The sequence below is a fragment of the Melanerpes formicivorus genome, unplaced genomic scaffold (genome assembly GCF_026170545.1).
Source record: "Melanerpes formicivorus ecotype bairdi unplaced genomic scaffold, bMelFor1.0.p_v2 SCAF_8, whole genome shotgun sequence".
Classification (NCBI taxonomy): domain Eukaryota; kingdom Metazoa; phylum Chordata; class Aves; order Piciformes; family Picidae; genus Melanerpes; species Melanerpes formicivorus.
In genome coordinates this window covers 17,150,249-17,174,037 of record NW_027142360.1, presented here as the reverse complement: position 1 = coordinate 17,174,037, position 23,789 = coordinate 17,150,249, and the positions used below count along the sequence as shown (strand labels likewise).

At 44.1% G+C, this 23,789-nt stretch overlaps 1 protein-coding gene across 2 annotated transcripts in view; it reads right to left on the bottom strand.

Moving 5' to 3' along the window:
• The window catches only part of ABTB3 (ankyrin repeat and BTB domain containing 3), a 192,124-nt gene that overhangs the window by 22,989 nt on the left and 145,346 nt on the right, over window positions 1–23,789 (bottom strand). The window contains exons 6-13 of one of the 2 annotated variants that reach the window (XM_068142321.1): window positions 23,065–23,154; window positions 19,794–19,895; window positions 18,604–18,697; window positions 18,348–18,483; window positions 16,482–16,702; window positions 14,890–15,068; window positions 2,569–2,674; window positions 1,697–1,799 (exon numbers count right to left, since the gene is read on the bottom strand). In XM_068142321.1, coding sequence (XP_067998422.1) covers window positions 1,697–1,799; window positions 2,569–2,674; window positions 14,890–15,068; window positions 16,482–16,702; window positions 18,348–18,483; window positions 18,604–18,697; window positions 19,794–19,895; window positions 23,065–23,154 — 1,031 coding nt within the window. The remainder of the gene's footprint in view (window positions 1–1,696; window positions 1,800–2,568; window positions 2,675–14,889; window positions 15,069–16,481; window positions 16,703–18,347; window positions 18,484–18,603; window positions 18,698–19,793; window positions 19,896–23,064; window positions 23,155–23,789) is intronic. The other variant, XM_068142322.1, reaches the window with a different exon arrangement.

Genomic DNA, 23,789 nt, shown 5'->3' with positions numbered 1-23,789 from the left:
CCATGGTTTAGTTGATTAGATGGTGTTGGGTGATCGGTTGAACTCAATGATCTCCAAGGTCTCCTCCAACCTGGTTAATTCTATTCTATTCTGTTATTTTCTTGGCAGCAATACAATCTTTTAGGAAGACTTGCAACATTTAAAAACTGCCCACCTCATTTTTGAAGGAGATAAATTTTGGTGTGAGTCCATTATGTTGCTTTAAAAAATGTTTTGCAACATAATATTAACTACACTGAGACTTCCAATGCTTCTATGCAAGCTCAATAAAATTGTCTAAGAAGAGGCAGGAGAGAAAAAGGGATGGGTTGCTCTTCTCTGATTATCAAAGCCTGAAATTCAGAAACAAGTTTCAGGAAAAACCTCCAATTTTACATTAATAATTGCAGATTTATGTGAGACCTATGGATATGAAACAATCTGTTTCTCCAAACCAGACATTCCCATTTGATCAGAAGGTGAAAATGGGCAATGTGCTGTCAGAAACATCTGCTCTTTCTTTTTGGCAATTCATAGTATCATAGTATCATTCAGGGTTGGAAGGGACCACAAGGATCATCTAGTTCCAACCCCCCTGCCATGGGCAGGGACACCCCACACTAGATCAGGCTGGCCAGAGCCTCATCCAGCCTGGTCTTAAACACCCCCAGGGATGGGGCCTCGACCACCTCCCTGGACAACACATTCCAGGGCTTCACCACTCTCATGGTGAAGAACCTCCTCCTCATCTGACCAACTAGTGGTACTACAAAGCTTGGCTTACCTATCAAGACCATCAGATCCCATTTTCCATGTCACAACTTCTCCTTGTTAATTAAAATACGCATAACATCTGATTTGCTTTTACTAATGTCAAATTCTATTAGGAACATCATTTAGTGGATTTAAAGCTGGGGTGTGGAATGCATCTGTACCTCCACCAATAAGCTCTAAACCAAAACAACCATTCCTTAATTGAAGGCAGGATCAGATAACTGCAGCTGCTTTATGCAAATCTCTTTGTGCTGTAGGTTGGCAGCACATCTCCCATTAATTCCCACTTTGTTTGAACTACATAAATTCCGTGGCTGGTCCTTACCACATCTTGAAACAAGCTCTTATGAAGGGCCAGCTAAATTGGTTTTAAAACACACCTTTAATTATAAAGCTGCATGCACACAAAGTTTGTGAGTAACTTTAAGGTTGAGTTGAGCAGGTAACCCAAGGGCCAGCCTTCTGAGGAAAGTGAACAGACTATAAATACTGCCTTTGGATACAGCAGGATATGTTTCACAGCTATTTAATTTTATTTGAAAAAATGTCAAATGTCATCAATGAGTTGTGTGGTAGCTGCACTTTTTTTTCCCCCTGGAGACTGTCTACATCAATGCAAGGCAGGATTTAGCCACTCACAGGATAAATTATTATTAAGAATCAAAATATTAAGACTTCTCCATGATTAACAGCTGGATGCAGTCACAAACTCCACACAAACGTGCCTCCCTCAGTGGAATGAAGTCAATTGCATGGATTGTTTACTGGGTGGGAACTTGTTCAATGTCCTGAAGATCAACCAGAAACAAGCTGCTTAGATGTTTGGCTTAGGAAAAATCTCAAGAGTGGGCCACTACCCATCAAAGAATCTTCACATCAGCAAATTAAAACACAAAGGCAAATTCTGTTTTTGTTAAAAATGAGAAATGTCTCTATGCATTACCTTGGTGATGCAGTAAACAGCAACACTCTATGCGCATAAAACGGTCTTCCTTCCACCAGAAACGTAACATCTGACATCTCTTTGTTGTTAAGAAAATGGGGATCTACAATCATATAAAGAAGAGGGTGAAAAAAAAAGCGCTAATAACTTTACTTTGGAAAAGGTCATGAACGTAGAGAATACTTTTGTCTTTTGTCAAAAGCAGATAATAGTGTAAAAGGATATTGTTTTTAATGAGTAAAGCTCATAAAGCTGTTTTGGACAGCCTGAGACAGAAGCCCCCCAGACAGCTAGATGGAGTTCAGACAAAGGGAATTCAAAGCTTTGAAGCTGTGACAACCTTTGCTGACATGACAGGCAGCTGTCCCTGCTGTGTAGAGCCGGCACAGCCCCCCAAGCTCTCCTACCCAAAGCAAACTGCAGCTGAACAGATGCTAGAAGGCCCTGCACAACTTTATACTGTGTTACACCCTTCTACCTGTGTGGGGAAGTCTTCATGTCAAGGGGAACAGAGTGCTGGAAAAGCATTCAGGTCTTCTCTTGGTGACACTGAAATAATCTGAGATCTGTAAGCAGGGCTGGGAGTGCTGTGCCACCACGGCATCACCCGCAGCCAGCAACAGAGGTTTGAGATGCCGACAGACATTTGGCTTTGAGCCCCAGGCTCAGATCCCAGCCTAATTAGCAACACAGACAAATCTTTGCAGATTTACAGTCCTATTCTAATGCAACTGATGACCCTCCTTTTTCTAGCTCTGCCTTTCAAATTCAGGATTTTTCACTGACATGTGCTCCCCTCAAGCACCCAGACATGCCAGAGACTTCCACAGTTGTCCATGGAGAACCAAAGAGTACCTTCAAGCGACACTTACCTAGGCGAGAGGTCTGCTTGCGCTTAATTTCAACAAGCTTTGGAATAGGGTAGGGTCCATAGCAATGAGTGAAAATGACAGAGAGCTGCTGGCTGATCACTTCGTTCTAAGCAAAAGAAAACAAATATATGCATGTAAGCTCCGTATGCAAAGGAGATGCTAGGTTATTCTCAAGAGTTGCCTGTTTTGAAGCTGAAGACTGTGATTGCTGAATCTTTATTAAAAATCAGAGCTTGGGATTATCAGTGTTTGTTAGAAACTGCAATTCTCATTTACTTGATTGCACTGTCTCCTGTAGGAATCAGTTGAAATGAAACGTCCTCTCCTTGGACCAGAGGTCTCCTTTTCCTAACAAACTCCACACTCCCTGCCTCTTCCACAGAAACAAAACCTCTTTACAATAGTGATAGAATTTCATCAGCAGACTTACCATACTGGAAAATTACTTTTTGTCACTCTTTATAAAATGAGCATTGTTTACACTTTAGAAACCCAGAGCTATCAAACAGATACAGCTGCACAGCCTGTGTGTATTTCTAAGCAGAACAGTCTTGCAGGCAAACCCTCCCTTACAGAGTGACTGATTCTTCACAGTCCACCACTGACCCTCATTCAATCCCAAGTGTTTCATTAATGTGCTCTTATATTGCTGGCAACAGTCTGGACATCCTATCCTGAGAAAGCCACCAAACCTTTATGGAACCAGGTCTGGTCCCTGGCCTTACCCATTTCTGCCCAGACTCTGGGGGCAAGGCATTTGGATTACAGTTTCCTAACCTACTGAATAACTTCAGTATTTGTATGCCTAAAGTGCGAGGATAGTGAAATGGACTTAGTGCTTAAACTACCTAAGTCATAGCCAAAAGCAAGACTTAAAAGCTTTTGTAAATTTCATCTTGCTCTCTGCTGGTGACCAGAGCAGGTCTGGCAAGTTCAGTGGTGCCATGTGGCTAATTCATGATGACATCTTTTAACTACCCCATTGGCTGTCGATTCCCTTTCACACCACGGAACTCTGAAAAGGCAAGGCACTTAGATATGAGAGGGTCCAAGGACAAAAAAATAAGAGATAAGGGAGAAAAATCATCTTAATATAGAAAATTGAGCTTAGATGTCATACTGTAAAAATATGTCCAGGCTTACAGAGCAGAAATTGAGGTTTTCCATCTGTGAGAATATTTCAACTCAGTTCTAACAGCAGTGCTCCTTAAATCCTATGAGGGATGAGGAGGAGTGGTAGGGATCCTGTAATGACTTCCTAACTGTACCTAATCAAATGGGGTGGGAAAGGGTAGAGCACAGTGCCTCACAGGCATATGCTGATGTCAAAGGAAATTCACGCACTCGCCCACAGGCAGGAGTTGGTTCCTATCACTACACGTCAGATGTAGCACTGAAAGAAATGCTAAGATAAGAGAAATCCTGGTACTAAGAGACACCATTTAGCATGGTGCAGGGACCAGCCCTCAGAGAGGGGCTCACTGCTGTGGCTCTGAGACAAGGAAGATGTTTTGTACCAGGAGCATCGTTCTCTTCTGCATCTTCCAACCAGAGCTCTGTAAAGTACTTCACAAAGAGAGTGAATCACAGAGTGAAGAGAAAAGGAAGATTTAAGGCCAGATTTAAAGAAGGAAGTGACTCAGCTGCCAGGAGGGCTGGTGGGGAGAGCACTAGACAGACAGGGCAGAAAGAGCAATTGCTTCTCTGCTCAGAAGGGCTGTGCCGAAGCGCTGCTGCTGACTGAGTCAGCCAGGGAGGAGCGCGTCTAGGGATATGCTGATTACCGCGGGGCAGCTCCCAGTTGGATCCAGCAGATGCTAACAAGTCAGTGAATACAACAGAGGATGAAGATAATTCTGTGGTTCAGAGCAGAGGGAAGCTTCTGCAGAGGAGAGGCATAATCAGAAGAGCAATGTTCACCTTTACCTGCGGTGAACAGAGCAGAGTAGCTGCACTAAAGAGGATAGCTTATGACAGCTCTCTCTCAAATCTGCCAGGGTGTAGAGGTCCTGTCTATACCAATACCACTGAGGTTTTAGTCAATCTATGAACTCACCAGTCCCAGTCCCAGCTGTGCCTGGCAATAGGAAAACACACATATATATAAAGACAGACAACAGATCTCCTTCGGGGGTGCCTGTAGGAATGCACTGATGGAAAATCTAATGAGTTGCTGGGAGGTCAATAGCCAGGAGTTTGAGGTCTGACTTGCCAGTCCAAGCTATGCCATAGTGTACTGGGACATCCAGGTGCATGGAGACTGGGGAAGAGCCAGCCAAACCCAGCCACAGGCAGGAGACAAGAACTGGTTGCACATGCAGACAAGGGAACCTGCCTACACAGGCGAGGTCCTTCCAGCTCCCTGGGCCTCAAATGGGGCACGAACCCTGTGGTGTACAGATACAAGCCCACTACAAAGACACTTCACTGACCTCACAAGCCAGTGAAAAAACTGGTGTGAACTTAGCTCTAATTAATTCAAGAAGTGATAGGTTTACCTGAGAGATACTTTAAAACTCTGATACATAGACCAAAGATAGGACAAAGAGGAAAGAGACCTTTGGATCAAAGAAAGCAGAGCCATCAGACAGACAGTGGCTTGATGCACTGTAGAGCTTCAAACCTCTGATGCAGGACACTGATCTCATTTGGCATAGAGGAGGTTTGAGACCTTTGACTTCCACTGATAACATTAAATACTTAAAACTTCAAACCTCCACAAGGCCAGAAAATGTTCTTGGCTAGAAAGCTGAAGCATGTACTCATTTAGAGTCATCACTAACAAACTGCAAGGTTTCATCCCAAGACACGGGGAGGGCAGTGGCGAGTTATTATATCAGAGTATAGCTCAGTTCCCACACCACCCTGCACACAGCCAGGCTCACAGGGCTGTGGCCCTGATCTGTTCCCCACAAAGCTTCTACTGGATTTTATCAATAAATGAGGCAGAAAGAGCCAGCATAGAGGAGAGAGAAAAGGGATGCTTTGTCTGTGATTGGATGGATAGGGAAAAAATTGTCTTAAAGTCAAATCTTGCTCTTGAAGTAGGTTGGGCTGGGCTGTCTGTGAAGCAACTGAGAACTGCATAAGTCCATGACCTGGGACACTAGCATTGCCCTGGAAGAGAGCAGGACCTGTCCATCCTAATTAACCTTCTCTTTCACAGTGTCCACACTGGGAAGCTCAGAAACTGCCCTGGTTACCACAAGCATCCCATTTAAGCACCAAGCTGGATAATTCTTTCCTGTTTATCCTATCACCCTACTAAGTGACTATGAAAGAACAGCTGTAAGAGCTCGCTGCAGCAGTTGTGGGCAGCAATATTAACACAAGAGGAGCAAACCAAAGGCTTTCTTGCTGTAGTTTGATGTTGGAAAACATTGTGCCAGGATGTGCGAGGCTGAGATCTGGAGCGAGGCCAGTTTCCTTTCAGACACAGGCGTTCAGTTGCAGTCAAAGGCAGCCAATGTGCATCTTTGACTGCAGGAGGGGGAAGAAAGCTTGGCATAAGATATAATAAAAATATTTACCTAGCCATGGGGTAGTTTACAGATAGACAAGAGGGAACAGAGAACAACAGTGAATCTTCTGAGGGAGACAGTGCTTCCAGCAGAGAGTTGGTTGGTGATCAAGCAGCTCTGCTTTGTAGATACAAGTGGTCTCCTGACTTAAAAGCATTCTTCAGCAGAGATCTAAAGGAATTCCCCACTCCTGGTGAAAACACTTGAACTGTAAGGGGAATTCATACGTTCTTTTGAAGCAAAGCTGAAGTTTTTCAAGTGCTGGAGAAGAAATGACTAGCAGATTGATCTGAAAAGGTGAAGACCTGGGTGGAAGGTGCAGGAGTGTTTTCACCTGAATGTCCATCTGATGAAAATCTATGGCAGTAGTCAGGAAAGGCTTAGGCACATACCCTGGGAGGGCTTGCTTCATTCCAACTTACCTAGTTCAAGCCAGCCTAGCCATTCTGGGATGTGGTCCTACAAGGTACTGGACACAACTGGGAAACAGTTTTCTCCAGTACCTGGGCAAAACATGTGCCATCTGGGTGGCTATGCTCCTAAGGGCAAAACTTGGGTTGGATTCAGCAGTTAGGCTAAAGTGTTGTTCTTCACTGACTGCTTTGCTTCAGATGCCTTTTTTTCATAGGCTTCCCCATTTCTACACCACATCTCTCTGGACTGCTTAAGCCCCTTTGGTTAGTTCTCCTTACTGGCCTATAGATGTCCCACCACCTCCACATGGCTGCCCCCCACAGTACTTTGTTTTTTCTTCTATTGATGCCATCCTCACCAGCTCAGCCCCATTAATGCCTGTTTAACTAACCTAAGTGTGCCAGGCCTTCTACCTAATTCCTCTACCACAAGGCTCCGAAAACAAAAGCTCACCATATTAAGCATATTAGGCTTGGTGTCTGCCTGTTACTACACCTCTCTTCCCCCTAGGCAGAGAAACCATGCTGCCAAGTGAACAGGGGTGCTGGCAAAGGTATCTTTTCTCTCTCTGGTCCTGAGGATTCTGGAACAACCCAGTTCTCTGCTAAATGCAGAGCAGAAGTGCCTCTGGCAGCTCCTTCAGCAGTAGTGAGGCCTTAGGATACCTCAGGCTCACTGGAGACTCATCCATGAACTTTCTTCCATGACACACTGGGATGCCATTGATTTATTTCTCTGTTAATACTTCCCTCCTCCCAGAAGGGAGTCAATAAAGACTAATAGAGAGGGCTTTTTGCAGCGCTCAAAACTCTGTGAGACTTTTGTTGCCATCTCTCTGAACCTTTTCCATCCTTGCTTAGCTGTTTCCGCTACAGACCCACAGCATAATTCACTTTTGCCAGCTACCTCAATACTGATTACATGCCACTTTACAGGGTCACTCCTAAATGATTAAGCAGCATAAACATAATTAATATTCGTCAACAGCTGCAAAGGTAGGGAAGCCCCAGAGGTTGGAGCTGCAGTTAGAGGTAGGGAACTACATAACAAAATAGGTTTTGTTAGTGCCGGGCTCAAGTCTTTCCACTGCAAATACAAACGGAAAAGAATTAATCACAGGTAAGGCACAAATGGACCCTTCAGTTAGCTTCTGGGAAAGCTGCCAAGGCTCCCTTTCAAAAGGCTCTTTATATCACAGCTGTGCATTGTATGTAAAAAGCTCAGATCCCCGGGCACAGTCTAATCCCTGGGTGAGAGCCCAGAAAAGGGCAGGTGTCACATCCATGGCATTTATTTATTGTAAATGAAGAAATGGCTCCTGCCTCTGGCAGGGATACATTTTAGAAGGCAGACAGAGGTAGGGGGAAAAAAATCAAACCTGTGTTAGTACAAAGCTGAATCTGCATTATGAAAACACAAGACAGGGTTAACAGTCTCTTATTAACATGCTGCTCAGTACCTGGTGTTCCCATCTCACATGGAGAATGCACGATGTACATGTGTGGATAACTTGCCTCCTGGTTACTCTGAACTGTTTAGACACAGAAGTACTACAAATGACAACAGGCAATGTTACAGATAGCCACAATTACTTGAGAACAGTGAAACCTGCGTTATGAAATCAATCAAAGTCCCAGCCAAAAGATAAATCACTGAGAACAGGCTGAGCCCTAGCTGACACACAGAAGGGTATCAGCCACTCCATGAAACCTGGAAGTGGTCACTTAAGCATCCTGGAGCTTTGGAGGGTTACTTTCAGTGCTATTTTTTGTGTGCCTGTCTCCTCTACAGAAGTCCACATTTTTCTTCAGTTGAAGTATTTAAACCATCAACCAAAATATTCCATTTTCAGGTATTAATATTTTCAAGAAAGGAAAAGTATTACATGGAGAATTTTTTAATGAAACTTGTCATTACAGTAAACCCCTCAATTTTCCATTGAAAAGCAATTCAAGAAGAAAGCAAAATTTCACACAGCATAGAGGGATCTTTCCTAATCCATCTCCAGGCAACAGAAATATCCACAGTACTCTCCCAAGACAGGGCCTTCTTTCAGGAGCTGACTATGATCCCTATAAAGGGTTCACCTCTCTCCGCTACCCTTGCTGCAGAACAAGGCAGTCTCCCTTCACAGAGCAAAACACAGGGTCACTCAAGCCCATCTAAAATATGGATTTCAGCCCATCACAAAACAAGGGACAAAAAGGGAAATTTTCTAGCTCCTACATCTTCCAGGGCCACTTTCTAGGTCATGTACAGACCTCAAGGGAAAGCTGATGTTTGCTGACCACTGTACCTGGACTTTGTGAAACAGACACACAAGCTGAATCTGTTGACACTTGTGGCAGTGGAATTAAATGCCAGAAGACCACAGCAACAAAGAAACGGGGTGCTCATCTCAGTCTTCAGCTTCTGAACATTCTGCTGCAACAGAGCAGGTGTTTTAGACTTTCCCGATGCTTTCTGAGGGAGCTGGGGCTGCTTAGCCTGGAGAAGAGGAGACTCAGGGGTGACCTTATTGCTATCTACAACTACCTGAAGGGAGGTTGTAGACAGGCAGAGGTTGGTCTCTTCTCCCAGGCAACCAGTAACAGAACAAGAGGACACAGTCTCAGGCTGCACCAGGGGAGGTTCAGGCTGGAGGTCAGGAGGAAGTTTTACACAGAGAGAGTGATTGCCCATTGGAATGGGCTGCCTGGGGAGGTGGTGGAGTTGCCATCACTGGAGGTGTTCAGGAGGAGATTTGACAAGGTGCTTGGTTGCATGGGTTAGTTGGTTGGGAGGTGTTGGATGATAGGTTGGTCACGATGATCTTGAAGGTCTCTTCCAACCTGGTCTGGTCTATGCTGTTCTATTCTATTCTATTCTATTCTTTGGAGTGTCATTTTTTCCCCCCCAGTAGTTACTGCATCTGTGGCAGAGGCTACAAGCTGCTATTTCTGAAAAGATATATTTTTAAAAGCCCAAACTTTATTTTCTAAGAGATTTTTTTTTTTTTTTTAATTCCATGTGCCTGAGTTACTGCTGGAAAAGCACTTTAGCTTTTAAATCACATAGGCTGGGTTTCTCCAGATACCCATATGTCTGAATACCTTTGGAATTTTGAAAGCTAGTTATTGTTCCAAATTTTTACTCGTTCTCAATAACTGTCCATGCCAGACTAACAAGAGCCTGTGTACTCCTGCAGGCTTCTTCTGCTGCCTATAGATGCATTTGTAGAGGTTGGGACACTGTAGGGATTTTAAATTCTGTGAAAGCATCTTTGCAAAGTAGTTTCCTGCATCTTTCAGCAAGCCTGGCTGCACAACGTAATCAACACCTTGCTAATGGGCTACATTATAAAATAAATTATCTTGTCACTGACAGAATCTAATGGGAAGGATGAAGAGAACACTGCAGAACTCAGCTGAGGGATGAAGGATGCCTCCTATGACTTCTCAAGTTGATTTTGTAGTGGGCAGTACACTAGCAGGAATATTCATAGTCCTAAACCAAATTTTCCTGGCGTGTAGCACCTCCACTGTCAGACAGATACTGCCTCAGCATGTGTGTGCAACTCTCATGGGGACTAACACACATACTTCAGAGATGCATGTCCAGAATGAATCTGAAGTAGAATAGAACAGACCAGGTTGGAAGAGACCTTCAAGATCATCGCGTCCAACCTATCATCCAACACCACCCAACCAACTAAACCATGCAACCAAGCACCCTGTCAAGTCTCCTCCTGAACACCTCCAGTGATGGTGACTCCACCACCTCCTCGGGCAGCCCATTCCAATGGGCTATCACTCTCTCTGTGTAAAACTTCCTCCTAACCTCCAGCCTAAACCTCCCCTGGTGCAGCCTGAGACTGCGTCCTCTTGTTCTGGTACTGGTTGCCTGGGAGTAGAGACCAACCTCTGGCAAGTAGCAGCTCCTTGTCCATACCATGAGGCAGGGAAGGAAGTTGTAAGAGAGAAGATTGTATTTTTTTTTTCCCTCAAAAAACTAGGCCAAAGGCAATCTGATGTAAACTGCTGTTGGCAGAAAAAGCAATGGATGAACCCAGCTCGTAACCTGGTACTACCAGCAACACTTCTGGTTTATCTCTGCGGATGGAGTTGGGTGATTTTAATGGTAGTTCAAGCTCATGCTGAGCTCTAAAGTGGAAATATAAACCCAACCTCTCCCAAAGGGCAGATGTGTTTAATTACTCTCTTTTCAGATTATGGAAATGTCAAGATCAAGCTGAAGCAGCTCCAAGACTTTCACAGATACAGGACAAGAGTATCCCACACGTTGAGCATGTTATCCTCATGAGAACCTCTCTGCAAACCCTGAAGAGCTGACCTGTGAGCACTACCTAAGGCACCACAAGCACACAGAGCTGGGTGCAGCCTTCCTGTAGTTGTTTTCTAAGTCTGTATTTGGAGACATGCAATCTCCAAGTCATGGCCAGCCCTCAAGCACATGCACTCCTTAAGCAACTATCATCCAACATGGGGAAGAGGGCAATCCAGCTCAGAGCCAAGCTCAGGCAAAGCAAACAAATTCATCTGGAGGCGAAGGGGAGCTTCCAGTGAGATGCATGGGGGTTTCCCCAGGCCACAAAGAACACAACACAGATTGTGACAGGCAGAAATTTGGCAGCATGTTCCTATCCTTCTTCTGTAATAAGATGTCCTGTGTCATCTTAGTTTTGAGAGACTCAGCTCTGCTCTATGCCACAGCTAAAGCCTATCTCAGGGCTACTCATCCCCAGAAGCATCTCTCTGGTTTCTGCCTCATGCAGCCCTGTCCAAACCACTTCTAGCAGGCTATGCATGTGAGCTCGTGTGCCACAGAGATTCAATCCACCACCCCAAAATGGCAGCACCTTTCCTCCTTGTCTTGTAGCCCAAATCCACAACCACATCATTGACATTTTTAGTGTCAGAGCTTTCCCAGTCTGAGTTTTGCCTGCTTTTAGCAAAGTGTCTTAAAAAGAGCTCTCCACGTCCTTTCCACTGGTGCTACTTTCTCTGGAGTACCTCTTCTCTGGTCTTTGGTTGGGTAATGACCCAAGCTCACTGCATGACAGCAGCTCCTCTGTGGGAGGAGTGAGTGCAGAGCAATTGTCTGCCTGCTCTCGCAGCTCTGCCTTGCCAGCATGGAAATCCTGCTACTTCTCCACTCCATCCAATTCTCAATGGTGCAGCTGATAAAGACATTAAAAGGCATGAAAAGGAATAAAAGTGCTCCGTCCTGCTGGAAGCCACCAGGAGCCGGGTATCAAGCCTTCATTTGTCCTTTTGGAAGTCTTCCTCCAGGGCTTTAGTGCAGCAGTGAACAGCCAATGTGCAATCTATTCACTGCTCTTCCCCGCTTATTTCACCGCTTGAAGAGAGGCAATAAAACTAAGGGCTTCAGCTCAGCAGTCCTGCCAAATTCTGTTGCCATTCTGTGTTCTAGCATCAGGACTTCTGCAAATTTTATTTTTCTTTCTATTTCTGTTGTCAGCATCCCAGCACATAAACGGGAACAGAGTGCTACCCTGCAGGACACCGACATCACAGTGCTGGCTGGTGGCAGAGCTACCATAGAAACCCTCACCTCCAGGCCCTCGAGGAACAAGCATTTAAAAATACATCTCTAAGACAAAAGGGCTAAGTTATATCTGATGCTCTTGTAGTTACTGGTCATTTTTTCTTTCATCTTTTCACTTTTTTGTACTATCTGGCCTTTCTGCATGGCTTGGGAATCTGCAAGAACATTTTGTCCCACGGTGCAGAATAGAAGGCAGGGACAGAAGGCACGCTTCCTATTTTGAGACCTGCCCTGTATTTCTATGGAATTTTTGAATATCCTTTCTGGCCAAATTAACCAAATTACAAATTTTCCAGGCTGTCACAGCATCTGAGGTTGGGACTGCTGCTTCACGAGGCACTGAGAATCTCCCTGTTTAATTACCTCAGTTTCCCTGTTCATTACGGGAAGATAAGATCTTCCATGCCTCAAGTCATTAATGTTTCTAAATTGTTCTGAGATTATGGGATAGTTTGAACTATTTATAGGAATGCACAATGCCATTTCTATTAGGTGCAAGCTGCCACACAATTAAAATATACTGAGCATCATAATAGATAGTAAATGTGACGTCACTTTTTACATCAGTCAAGTTGCTTATTTTATACTTTTTGTGCTGAAAAACTCATTAAGGAAATGTACTGGGCCAGGCTGTGAAGTTTAGTGAGTCGTAGTCTCTCAAAGTTCTCAGCCCACAGGGAAATGGATGTTCTTGTGCAGGCACATCAAGCTCCTCTCTGTACAGCTCTACAAAACAAAGAACTTCACAATTTACTGTTAAAAGAGGGATGTGAACCACTGTTACAGCCCTTCTGCACCTCTTAAAGGAGATTTCCATTTGGTGGCTATACATAAAGAACAATTTCAGCTCTCAGCCCTTCCAGAGCAGGGGAAAAGAAGATCCTCTGAATATCAGCTTTACTCAGCTTCCTTCTATGGAGTGACCAGGGAGAACTTTTATTGCCTCATTCTCCAAAAAATGCATTTATTTTGTTTTCTTCCAAGGGGTTGCATAGAGTCAGTCCTCATTTCTGTCTGGGAGAGCTCTGTGAGAGACCATTTGGACAAGACTGCTGCAGTAATTCATGCCATTTGCAGACAGTTTGTAAACTCTTACACTGTCCCAGAATGATTCATTATTTGCCTAAGAATATGAAGCAGTGCATGTGTGTGTTTGTGAATATGCATGCTCCAAGAGTGAAGACAGGCAGCTCCCCAAGGCCCAAAGGCAGGAATAAAGATCAACACAGATTTCTTCTTGGTCATGTAGGGGGTTTTGTGATACTTCATTTGCTTGACCCCTCTACTTATAGTTCACTTTAAGTTTTAAGTGGGAGTAGGAGTCTTGTTTCCAGGTCTCCTACAACAGGTTATGAAAGACTCAATGTAACATGTCCCAGAGGTATAAACCTATGTAAGTAACTTATTCTAACAATGATCCTTGGCCTTGGCTTGAGGCACCAAGGAGAAAAGCAGTTAAAGCCATCTCTCATCCTAGATTACAAGGCCTAAACTTAATCTCCGTTAAGTTTTCAGTACGATTAGTTTTACACCAGCTTTCAAACCAAGTAGCACCTTGCTGGCAAGTTTCTGGATGAACACAGATTAACCCAAGCGAGTTCAGTAGAAGAAATCTACAAATCCTAGGATTTGGGATGATTTTCTAAAAGCTATCTCAAATATTCCCCATAAATACCCAAGCAATACAAACTAATCCCAAAGGGAAGTCTTGTGGCAGTGAAAATCAGAACAATTGCTGGAACGAATGGGACTACTACAGGCCAAGCTCTCTTTTGCATACAAGAAATAAATCCATGTAAGCTTTCACTACCTATACTAAATCTGGAACCTTTTACTATTGAGTGCCTGTACCAAGACCTCACCCCTTTTCTCACTATTTAGGCAGGTGCTAAAATTTGCTGTTTAATTGCTGTTAGACACGGAGCTGGGTGAGAAATGTTGCTTACCTCCCAGTTAAACAACTAGAAGACCATACCAACATGTATTGTGGTACATCAAAAAAAGAACATCAATAAAATCTTTTTTGTGTTTTTCACCACTGAAATGATTTTCTGGTAACAGTAAAGTTGGCTGGGTATTGCCTGGGAGCCACTGACTGCCAGGAGGACCAGCAGAGAAGAAGAGACTGTCGGTTATAAGGAGTTCTAGAAGAAGTATCCATCTTTCACTACATTTTTCCTCTCCTTGCCTGCCTGCCTTTTTTGCTATTATATTTGTATACCCAGTGGTACTCCCCCCTCAAATGGTTTTGCTAGTCTGATTTGTCTGGCTAAGAAAATGTCACCTGAAAGAACAAATCTGGGGAGGCTGCAAGTACAAACACTCACAAGGAAGATTTAAAAGTATTACTCTGTTCTATGCTTGTAGAAACCAGTCTCCCCACAAGTTTGAGAGCCCAAAAACCACATTAAGGGAAGAGAAAGTCATGTGAGAGGTTAAAGAAATCCAAAGCAAACATGAGAATTAGCTTTATTGTACAGTCCTCTAAAACAAGCTACTCCTTGCATTGCTTTGGTTAACATCTCGTGCCATGCTGCAGCGACCCTTTTAACTTGAATTTCACCACTATGTATCAGCTTCTGTTGTCACTCCAGCTTACTGTTAAGCATCAGTATCAAGTTGTTGTAGCAGGAGATGTGATTAGCTTGTGTGTCTTTAACATATGCAAACAAGCCCTGAGATAGGTAGTACAAGTAATATAAATCCTGTACAGTCTAAACAAGCTTTGAGACAGCAGGGCAAGAACAGTATCACAAGCTTTGTGTCTTATGGGATGGGAATGAGACTCATTTCTTTTTAAAAGCACAATTTATCCTACCTTGCTGGCTTTCAGTATCTCAAACATCAGAGGCAACCCTTGTGTGATGAGCTCCTCTGTGTACTCTTCTTCCTGAATGGACTTGAATTCCTTTAGCAAGCACTGGATGAGGGGTCGTCTGTGCTGCTGGAAGGACGTGCGCAAGGACTCCAGCCACGTGTGCAGTGTCCAGGGAACACCTACAGATGGAGGACAGAGCTTGTTCCCAGTTTCAGAGAAGGATGTGCCCTTCTGCTTTTTAACCTTTACTTATGTGAAGATTTTAAGCAAAAGCTGCCAAATAACCCTAGAAATCAAATTCCTCTTTATCCCTAATTGAGAAGGCTGGTGGTTCTCAGGACACCCTAGACCTAATGCAGAGAGGCTTTCCTCCAAATGCTAAGAGAAGACTGTGGTCTCTCTGCTCATCTAGCCTTCAGCTTCTCTGCTGAGACTACCAATTTGTGGTAATTGCTGTGGTGCTCTGTGATGCAAAAGCCTTTTGGAAACTAGATTTACACTAGCTCATTTGTTTCAATGTGTCCCTGGAGAGCCATTAAATGGTAAAAAAAAACCCTCATTTTGGTCACTACCCACCTGGATTCAAGAGTGGTGGTCTTCAGATTAAAACTTTTGTTAGCACTACCCCATGTCCTCTCCTGATCATTACTGTTTTCCCTAAACAGCACTGGGAAAGTTAAGCAAATCAGCCTTTTCAAATACTGTGTTGTGGCAGAACCACTCTCCAGGAACTTAAAGGGAACTGCTCCCATGCACTAAGCAAGAAAGCACATGGAGCTAATGTACCTCTGCAGGCATTAGGCTGGATGTGACCTAGTTTCTGCTCTTGCAGAACAGAGTGGGAGGAAATGCAAGCCTGGTGTTTGGCTACAAAAGGTTCTTTTCTTCCAATTCAGCAAATATCCAGCACCTAGAGAGCAGTCCTATCACTCTCCTCTTGTTCATTGTCAGGTCTCTGCCTGCTCAGCCCACCCAACAGCCACCACACAGACCAGCACACCCGCTAACCACGACACACACATCCCCAGAGCTGGAGCACCACATCAAGCAGTGGTATTCCAAGCAAATTGGTCTCTTGCTCTAAATGCAGATCAATGGGGATGGTAAATACATGGTCCAGACTGATTTCCCTCCATGGTACACAACCACCCTCCCTACAGGCAGATGCAACTCCCCAGCAGGGTGGTATGAAGTCCAAGCCCTGTGTTGGAAGAGTTGGCACACTGAGAAACCAGCTCCCTGTTCCTGTCCTCAGAGGCTCACAAACCTTGAAAAATAAAGATGGTGGATTTCTTTATGGCAGAGCACAAAAGAGGAACTGTTTGAGGCTGCCAAACACTGCCCCAGAGCCTTAGCAAACACTGACACATAACTGTGAATATGGATGGTCATGGAAACCACTCTGCTGCACGGAAGTGCCAGTGGCCCCTGAACATGGCACTCTGCAGAGCCCAAATGGGCCAGGAATGTGCCAGGTTCCCCATCACCTTCTGCTTCTACAAGAGTTGAGAAAGCTGCAACTGTGGTGGTTTAAGCAACAACCTATCAAAAGACATCCCTGGAAGGAGAGGAGAGAGGGCATCGGGACTGACCTATGCTCCGTATGTCAATGGTCACATCCACGTAGCCATGCTCAGCACTGTGGTACATGGCCTCCTTCAGGGCTTTCAGCTTGGCCTTGCTGTTGCGGCTGGCACAGAGTGGAGCTGCCGCTGAATCGGGCAAGTCTGTTCCCTCAGCCAGGATCTCCTCCAGCGACAGAATATCGCTCTTCTCTTTCTCTGGCTGAGCAAGCAGCTTACGAAAGACGTTCCTGTCAATCACAGAGTAACAGAGAGAGGGAGAGGGAAAGAGAGGGCAGAAGAGCAGAGTCAGTGGCTTGGCTTTCCTTGTACGCAGGATACTTGCTGCAATCTGACAAATTAGGACACCTATCCAGGAAATTATTCCAATTAATGGCAGGACCATGTGAGAGCAGTCCTGAGGCAAGCATCACTGCTTTCCAGCACACCTGCACTGCTTGGGCCACATCTGCAAGACTCTGCTGTCATGCCAGGGACCAAACAGATGTCACACAAATAGCAGCATCTCTTGGGAACAGAGACCCATGAGCTGTATGTGACTCAAGACTTCTTCCCAGAATCAGAGAAGGCTGAGGTGCCTCTGGACAAGCTCTCAGGACTTTCACTATGTAGGCCACTTGAGAAGGGAGTTGCCTAGAGCTACCAAAAGCACCACCATTCAGTTAACACTCAAAGCAGTCTGGAAAAGCTGGAGCAGCTAGACATTCAACAAGGACAGTCAGGGCAGGTTCAAGCACATCTGAGACTACTCTGCAGTTTCTGATTGGGCCATCAAATGGCAAAGCCCAATCTCGGAGACTTGGTGCCCTCATGTTCATACCAGTGTAAACTCATTGATCTTAACAATCACTCTTGGTTTCACATCTGTGAGAAGAGAAATCAGGATGGCCTCCATCCCACCTCTCGCATACTCCAATGTCTTCCTTTCATCTGCTCAGACCCTGGTATGGGGTAGCAGTGGAGCATGGCATGTCCCAGACAAATTTGTGGAAGAGAGGGAAGGAGGAGGGAGTGTGCATGAGTGGCGTACAAGTAAGAACCTAAGAGCCTGCAACATGCACAGCCAGCAGCCAAGCCAAGGAGAGCCCCAGGTCCTCCTTGGGCACACAGCTCCCACTCGTGCTGGCTGGCAGCAAGGCTGCAGCAGTGAGCAAGAGACTGTGATAAACAAACTGTCCCCTCTGTCCCAGGGATCCCTCACTGGCTCCAGATGGGCAGCGCTGTGTGAACCCACCCTGACATGCCGTTAGCATGTTGTTAGACTGGCAGCTTGTCTCTACGCAAACAGACGGTAGGGACTGTCTCTAACCTGTATCTATGCTCCTCTGGATGGCTACAATCAAAAAAGTAGGAATGTGAAGATCATAATACTAATCCATTACACTGCAGTCAGCTCCTGAGCGTTGCAAGATCATGCATGCCAGGCGCTCGTTTCATTACTTCTGTTTTAAAACTTGTAGCATACATACGACACTAAGACACAGAGGACTTTACAGCATACACAGATGCAGAGACTCAGTTCAACAAAAACTAAGGCTGCAGCAATACAGACACAATTCACTCAGACTTGAGAAATGTACTGAGATATTCATAAGGAATGTCTTTGGCATTCCTTTCCACTTTTACATCAGCTGCCGCTTAACAACCACTGCATGGCAACACACCACGAGAAATCCCCTCCCTTCTCTTTAAACATTAGATATCCAAAAGCTGCTTGTACCACCAACTGGCTAAATTCACATGCTAGCAAAAAGCCTTATATCTCTGCTCAGTTGGTGGCATGTTCAATTGCTCATGCACAACTTTCACTCATCTGCTCAAACCAGAGGCCCAGTAAGCACTTGAAGGATGCCACTAGACTTGTTCCCACTCTACCTGTGTCCATGTGCAGCAGCCTGACTGAAAGAGTTCATGTCACCTTGTGGAGTCATAGAAATGCCATTCCTGTACATTGTTCCTATCATGGGGTCAGCTCCTCGCTCCAGCAGCAAACTGACAAGTTCAAAATTTCCTGCAAGTCAAGAGATGCATTCTTTTAGATGACTTCAGAAGAGATGACTTCTTTGAAAATACAGTATTTGCTCTTACAAACTGGGAGAATTATTACAGTGGGACGAAAAAAAGTCCTTACCAGCTGCTGCTGCCAACTGTAAAGGAGTTTCAGAGTAATTTTCCTCTCCATGCTCCAAGGAACCTTCCACCTTTGCTCCAGCATCCAGCAACAGCTAGAAAGAAAATTCCCCATTTAGAGCAGCCAGAGGTATCACAGTCTTCAGAGTTCATGAACAGTGACAAATGAGAGGCTAATGCTTCTTGTTATCTGTACACCAGATATGATGGAGACAAGTGACATGCAAATTCTGTCCATTGTTTTGCAGAAGCAAGATGATTCCCTTTTTAGCCCATTTTACACTGCCAGACACCAGGAACACTGGTGTCCAACTTCAGAGCCAAAAAGCATAACCCAGTGTTTCTCAATGGGACATGGGGGAAGGTCCAGTGCTAGGAAGTAATGTGCCGAAGATGGAAGTACTGAAAACCAACAAGCAGCCGTCCTTCATGGTCTTCTAGAAGCCCAGCACCATCCTAAAATGGATCAGATTTCAATTGCCTCCATCCTTTATATAAAGACATGGCCAAAAGAAAGGCTATTCTTAAGAACCAATTGCAGCAATGAGTCCAAAAGCTGTGATCTCCATCAGGGATGCTTCCACCGAAAACAAAAGTGGCCAAGAAGAGCAGAAAGGAGCCTGTGCTCCAGCCCTCTCTTGGCCATTTCTGCCTTGAGGCCTTCACAGTTTTGGTGCTTCTTTAAGTGTGTCACAGACACAGCTGTTTTGAAGAATAAACCTTCTCAGCTTTTGAGATGTCAAAGCACAGAACCAGCATATCCCACACAACACCTCGATGGAGCAAGGAGAGTGAGTGTTTCTCCCCCTCTGGAGCAGCACAAGGGCTGTTGTCCACCTTTCCCCCACCAAGGCAGTGGTTTTGTGTTTGCTAGGATATCATAGTGTAAGAAAGTGTAATGAATGAATAAACAAACATACAAAACAAGTGGTCAGGAAGGAGCACAAGGAGTTGTTAGACTTTCTTTGGTGCAACTTTGTTTTGAAATTGTCCTATTTAAACCTCATATTGGTTAAGGTTTGGACACTGTATTGGCTATATAATAGGTCTATTATATATCAGTACACTCTGGAAGAAGCAGAAGTAACCAATATGAGTATGACAAAGAGGATACTGGTTTGAGATGGATGTAATTAGAACTGAGGAGGAGAAACAAAAGAATGAGATGCAGGTAGGGAAATACAATAATACCTGAACTACAGGAATATGTCCATGCAACACAGCAAATGTCAGAGCTGTCCAATGGCGGGTCTCGGGGTGGACGGATGGGTATTTATGAGCAGTACTGACAACCTACAAACAAATTAAAGTTATTTTTTTAAAGAGCTATAAGGAGTAAAATTCAACCTGCCTGAAGAGCAGGCATGTGAGGGAGTAAGTGAGATAGAAAACCTGGGAAAGGTGCTTTATCAAATGATTTGCTTCATTATTTATGGTTTTTTTCCTGCGAAGATTTTTCTCAGTATTGGAACTGTTGGTGCTGATTTTACAGCCTGAGTAGAATTCATACCAAATGAAGTCTTTTTACCAACTACTGTAGCTCCGTCTAAACCACTGGCCACCAGATACTTTTGCACAAGCTCAAAACATCCACAGCTGGTTACAGTAGCACACACTGGGGAAGATGGAAGGTATCAGGACGCTTACAACTAAGGACTGAGGCTCCCACTGGCTTCTCCACAGCTCTGGGTCCTGAGATTGCTCCAGACCCAAAGAAATTCTTTCCTCATAAATCAGTATGATTTTTGTCACTGCTGTCATGAAAGGCACATCATAAGCCCTAACCTAGAGTTCAGAGGTGTGCTTCCAGGCTCCTTCTCTCCCACCAGAGGACAAAAAGACAGCTGAGTAGTGAGAGGGCAGAGTGGCACGTCAGAAATGTTTTAAGAAAACTGGTTTTTAGTGCCTTCTCCTGTCTGAATTAAGAGAGTAGGGTGGTGACAGCTAAAAGAGATGCAAAATGTATCCTTAGAAAACAAAATGGTATTTTTCATATTGCTCCTTCCATTTTCTGAGCCTTAGTGCCTGGTGCCTCTAATGTAGACATTGGGAAAGATGAATAACCACTCTTTGCTTCAGTTTCCTGTCTTAAAGATGGAGGTATTAATATTGATGAGATTCACAGAGATGGCAAAATCTAATGAACGCTTGCAATCCGCGCCTGCACACTCAGATGGAGTGTGACACTAAAATTCAAAATCTTATTACTGTTCTTCAGAGGAAGACTAAAATCAAAGTAAAAGATGCACCATCTCTCCGTCTCATCCGCCAGCTATGCTTTCACTACCTTGTCTGAAGTACTTTTATCCTTGTAGGGGAGCAGGGTCAGTTATTAAATGCTCAGTTGCATTAGCAGATCGCGTTTCCAAGCACCACATGCAGCCTTTTTCTAGAAGCACATGACCAGGTCCTCAGTCCCAAGGACAGGGATGAGGGCAAAATCTGAAGAGACCGTGCAGATCCCGCAGCTTGTCGGAAGACCAGATCTGCACCAGCACCTGGCTGTTATCACCCAGATTTGCCAAAGAGAGAGCTCTAAGTGCAACAGGAGAACTGTGCTGACCTCTGAGCAAAGGCACAGGGCTTCTTAGGGTATGGATTTGCTCAGAAGGAAGAGGATTGATCAAGCAGCTTGAGGCTTGGGGTTTAGGCTAAGGAGCAAGAGTAGTGAAGGGTGAGGATGGGCAGGATCACAGCTCACTGAACGCATCCAGCCTCTCCTCCAGCACAGATTCCCACCACTGCTCGGGGCAGCTCATTGCAAGCAGTAAAGAAAATTAAGTCATTTTAACTCCTTTGCTCCTCTTTGTTTGGTTAAGAGTTCTTTCCAGTTGACATGGTGACTGCAAAAGACCTGAAGTTTGCTGGGCCTTTAAGGCCTTAGTTGAGATTTGATCAGCAGCTACTGAACCTACTGACTCTACAGTGAATTGCAACTTTTCTGCACAGCTGGAAATGAGTCCATTTTTGCTAAAGATGGGCAATCAGAAAGGGAGGCACCCAGCATTTGAGGCTACTTCTGGAAACATACATATATATAACTGATTTGCAAAGTGAAAGGGGGAAAATTATGCAGGCACCTGACAGAGTATTTATTTTTGCTCATGGTTGATTTGCTACTTTTTTTTTTTTCTCCTGTAATTGCCCAATTTGCACAGTTGTTTGTGGTGTGCACAAATCATCTTATAATTGCACACCATAATTATTCACAGTTCTAGTCCCAAAGTGTTTTCATTTGATTTTAGAGCAAACACTATAGAAATGAATCGGGAAGGTTCACATTCTTCACTGGAGCTGTTCTCTCAGATGTTGGCAGTTTTGGGAGGACCAATCTGTTTAAATTTGCATTTGGTTCAAGTCTGGAAGATTACTGGAGCAACTGGGAGGACTGCTCCTAATGAAAATTGCTCCTAGGAACCCAATAATGCCATCTCACCTCTGCAGCACAGACAGGGTTAAAGAGAATATCAGTCTCCGTGCCCATCCAGTCTTTGAGAGTGTTAACAAGGGTTTGATTATTCGATTAATGCCAGCTCTTGAGGGTGGTGTGCTGGCATTTGGGGAACTGAAATCATCAGCTGATTTCATAAATCACCAAAGAGCAATCAGATAATAACAATTATCAGTCTCTTACAGGTGACTTCAATCTCTTCTTTTAAATTAGATTTTTCAGAAGTGCAAAACGTCTGGCTGAAAGCACTGGCTACTATTTATCAGCTTGCTCAAGTCCAAACAGAACAGATGGAACACAGATAAGTGAAGCAGACAGCTTAATTTACTCATGACCTCAACAAATTGCAACTGGAATCATAAATAAATAATTCTTCCAACGGATTTTCAAATGGCTCTTTAAAAATGTACATACCTGAGTTGCACAGAGTTGGATCACAATCTGCTTGGTGGACACATTGTGTAAGTTTGTGAGAAGCATTAATCAAAGAGACATTTATATTCTGGAAGCTTCAAGCTTCTCAACCAACAGTTTTTAGCCAAAGGCACTTTGTAAAACACAACAGTGGAATCTACATTGCATTTGTGTGCTAGGGATGCTTCGCTGGAACATCCCAATGCATGGAAATGTTTGAGCTTTATCAAGTTATTAGACCGGTATTTCTTTTACCCTCCTCATTTTAACTCAGTTGAGATTCAGAGAGTCTTTCCAATATAATTAGAGCTGGGCTCTGTGCTGGTGCTAATGCCTGTATTCATTTGCAGTGTGCAAACATGACTAAATCAATAGTACCTGTGGGGTAAGTCCGATGACTTTGACTCCTTCTGTGCAGTGAATCCCAATGCTAACCTAATGCAGTTTGATTTCACTATTAATTTCCAGTGGTACTATTCAAAATAAGACAAATGTATTCTCCTTTTAATCCTTGGGATTGTCCACAGCACTTTCAGGGGATAGTTTATGATGTAAACAAATAAAAGAACAAAGGTACAACCAACAAAAAGTCCTCACCTCAGCATTCAGATCTGCTCCAGCATCTAGCAGCATCTGCACCATAGCCTCATCACCCCTGACACAAGCATACATCAGTGGAGTCATGCCCTAGTCATTTTTTGGAGTTAAAAAACAAAGGAATTGACATATTTAACACAGAACTCTCTTTGACTTTTCAAAAACAATTAGATTTAAGTATACATCACCAAGACTAACACTATGTATTTAACATCAGCCATTACCTTTGTCACAGACGTGCCCCTCAGACTAGCAAAAGTCAACCACTTTTTTTTCCCCAGATGTCCATTTTTCTTGTCATTTGTTTTGATTTTGATTTATTTTTTTTTCTATGTTACCCTCAGCATTCTCATCATGGTGAGTGAAACTAGGCTTGTCAGCCTCCCCTCCATCTTCATACACTGAAGTGGAGCATTTTTGCTTTGGGCCCCAGCAGAGAAATGTTATCAAAGTGATCGTATTTCCACTAGTATTTTAAAACAACAGCCATTCTGCTCAGTTTTCTATGACCACAGCTTCATAAAACCTAACTTTTTAATTACTGAAACAGCCTTTAAATGCATCCCAAGTTGCTCTTAGGAAAAGCTAGATTCAGGCACAGCTTTTTCAGTGCGGATACCATAAAGGGTTGGACTGTAAAGGATTTGTACAGCTCCCTAGCAAACAAGGATTTAATTTTCAATGAAATGCCAGACAGCATTGTTGCAAGTTGTTGTTGGCTTCAA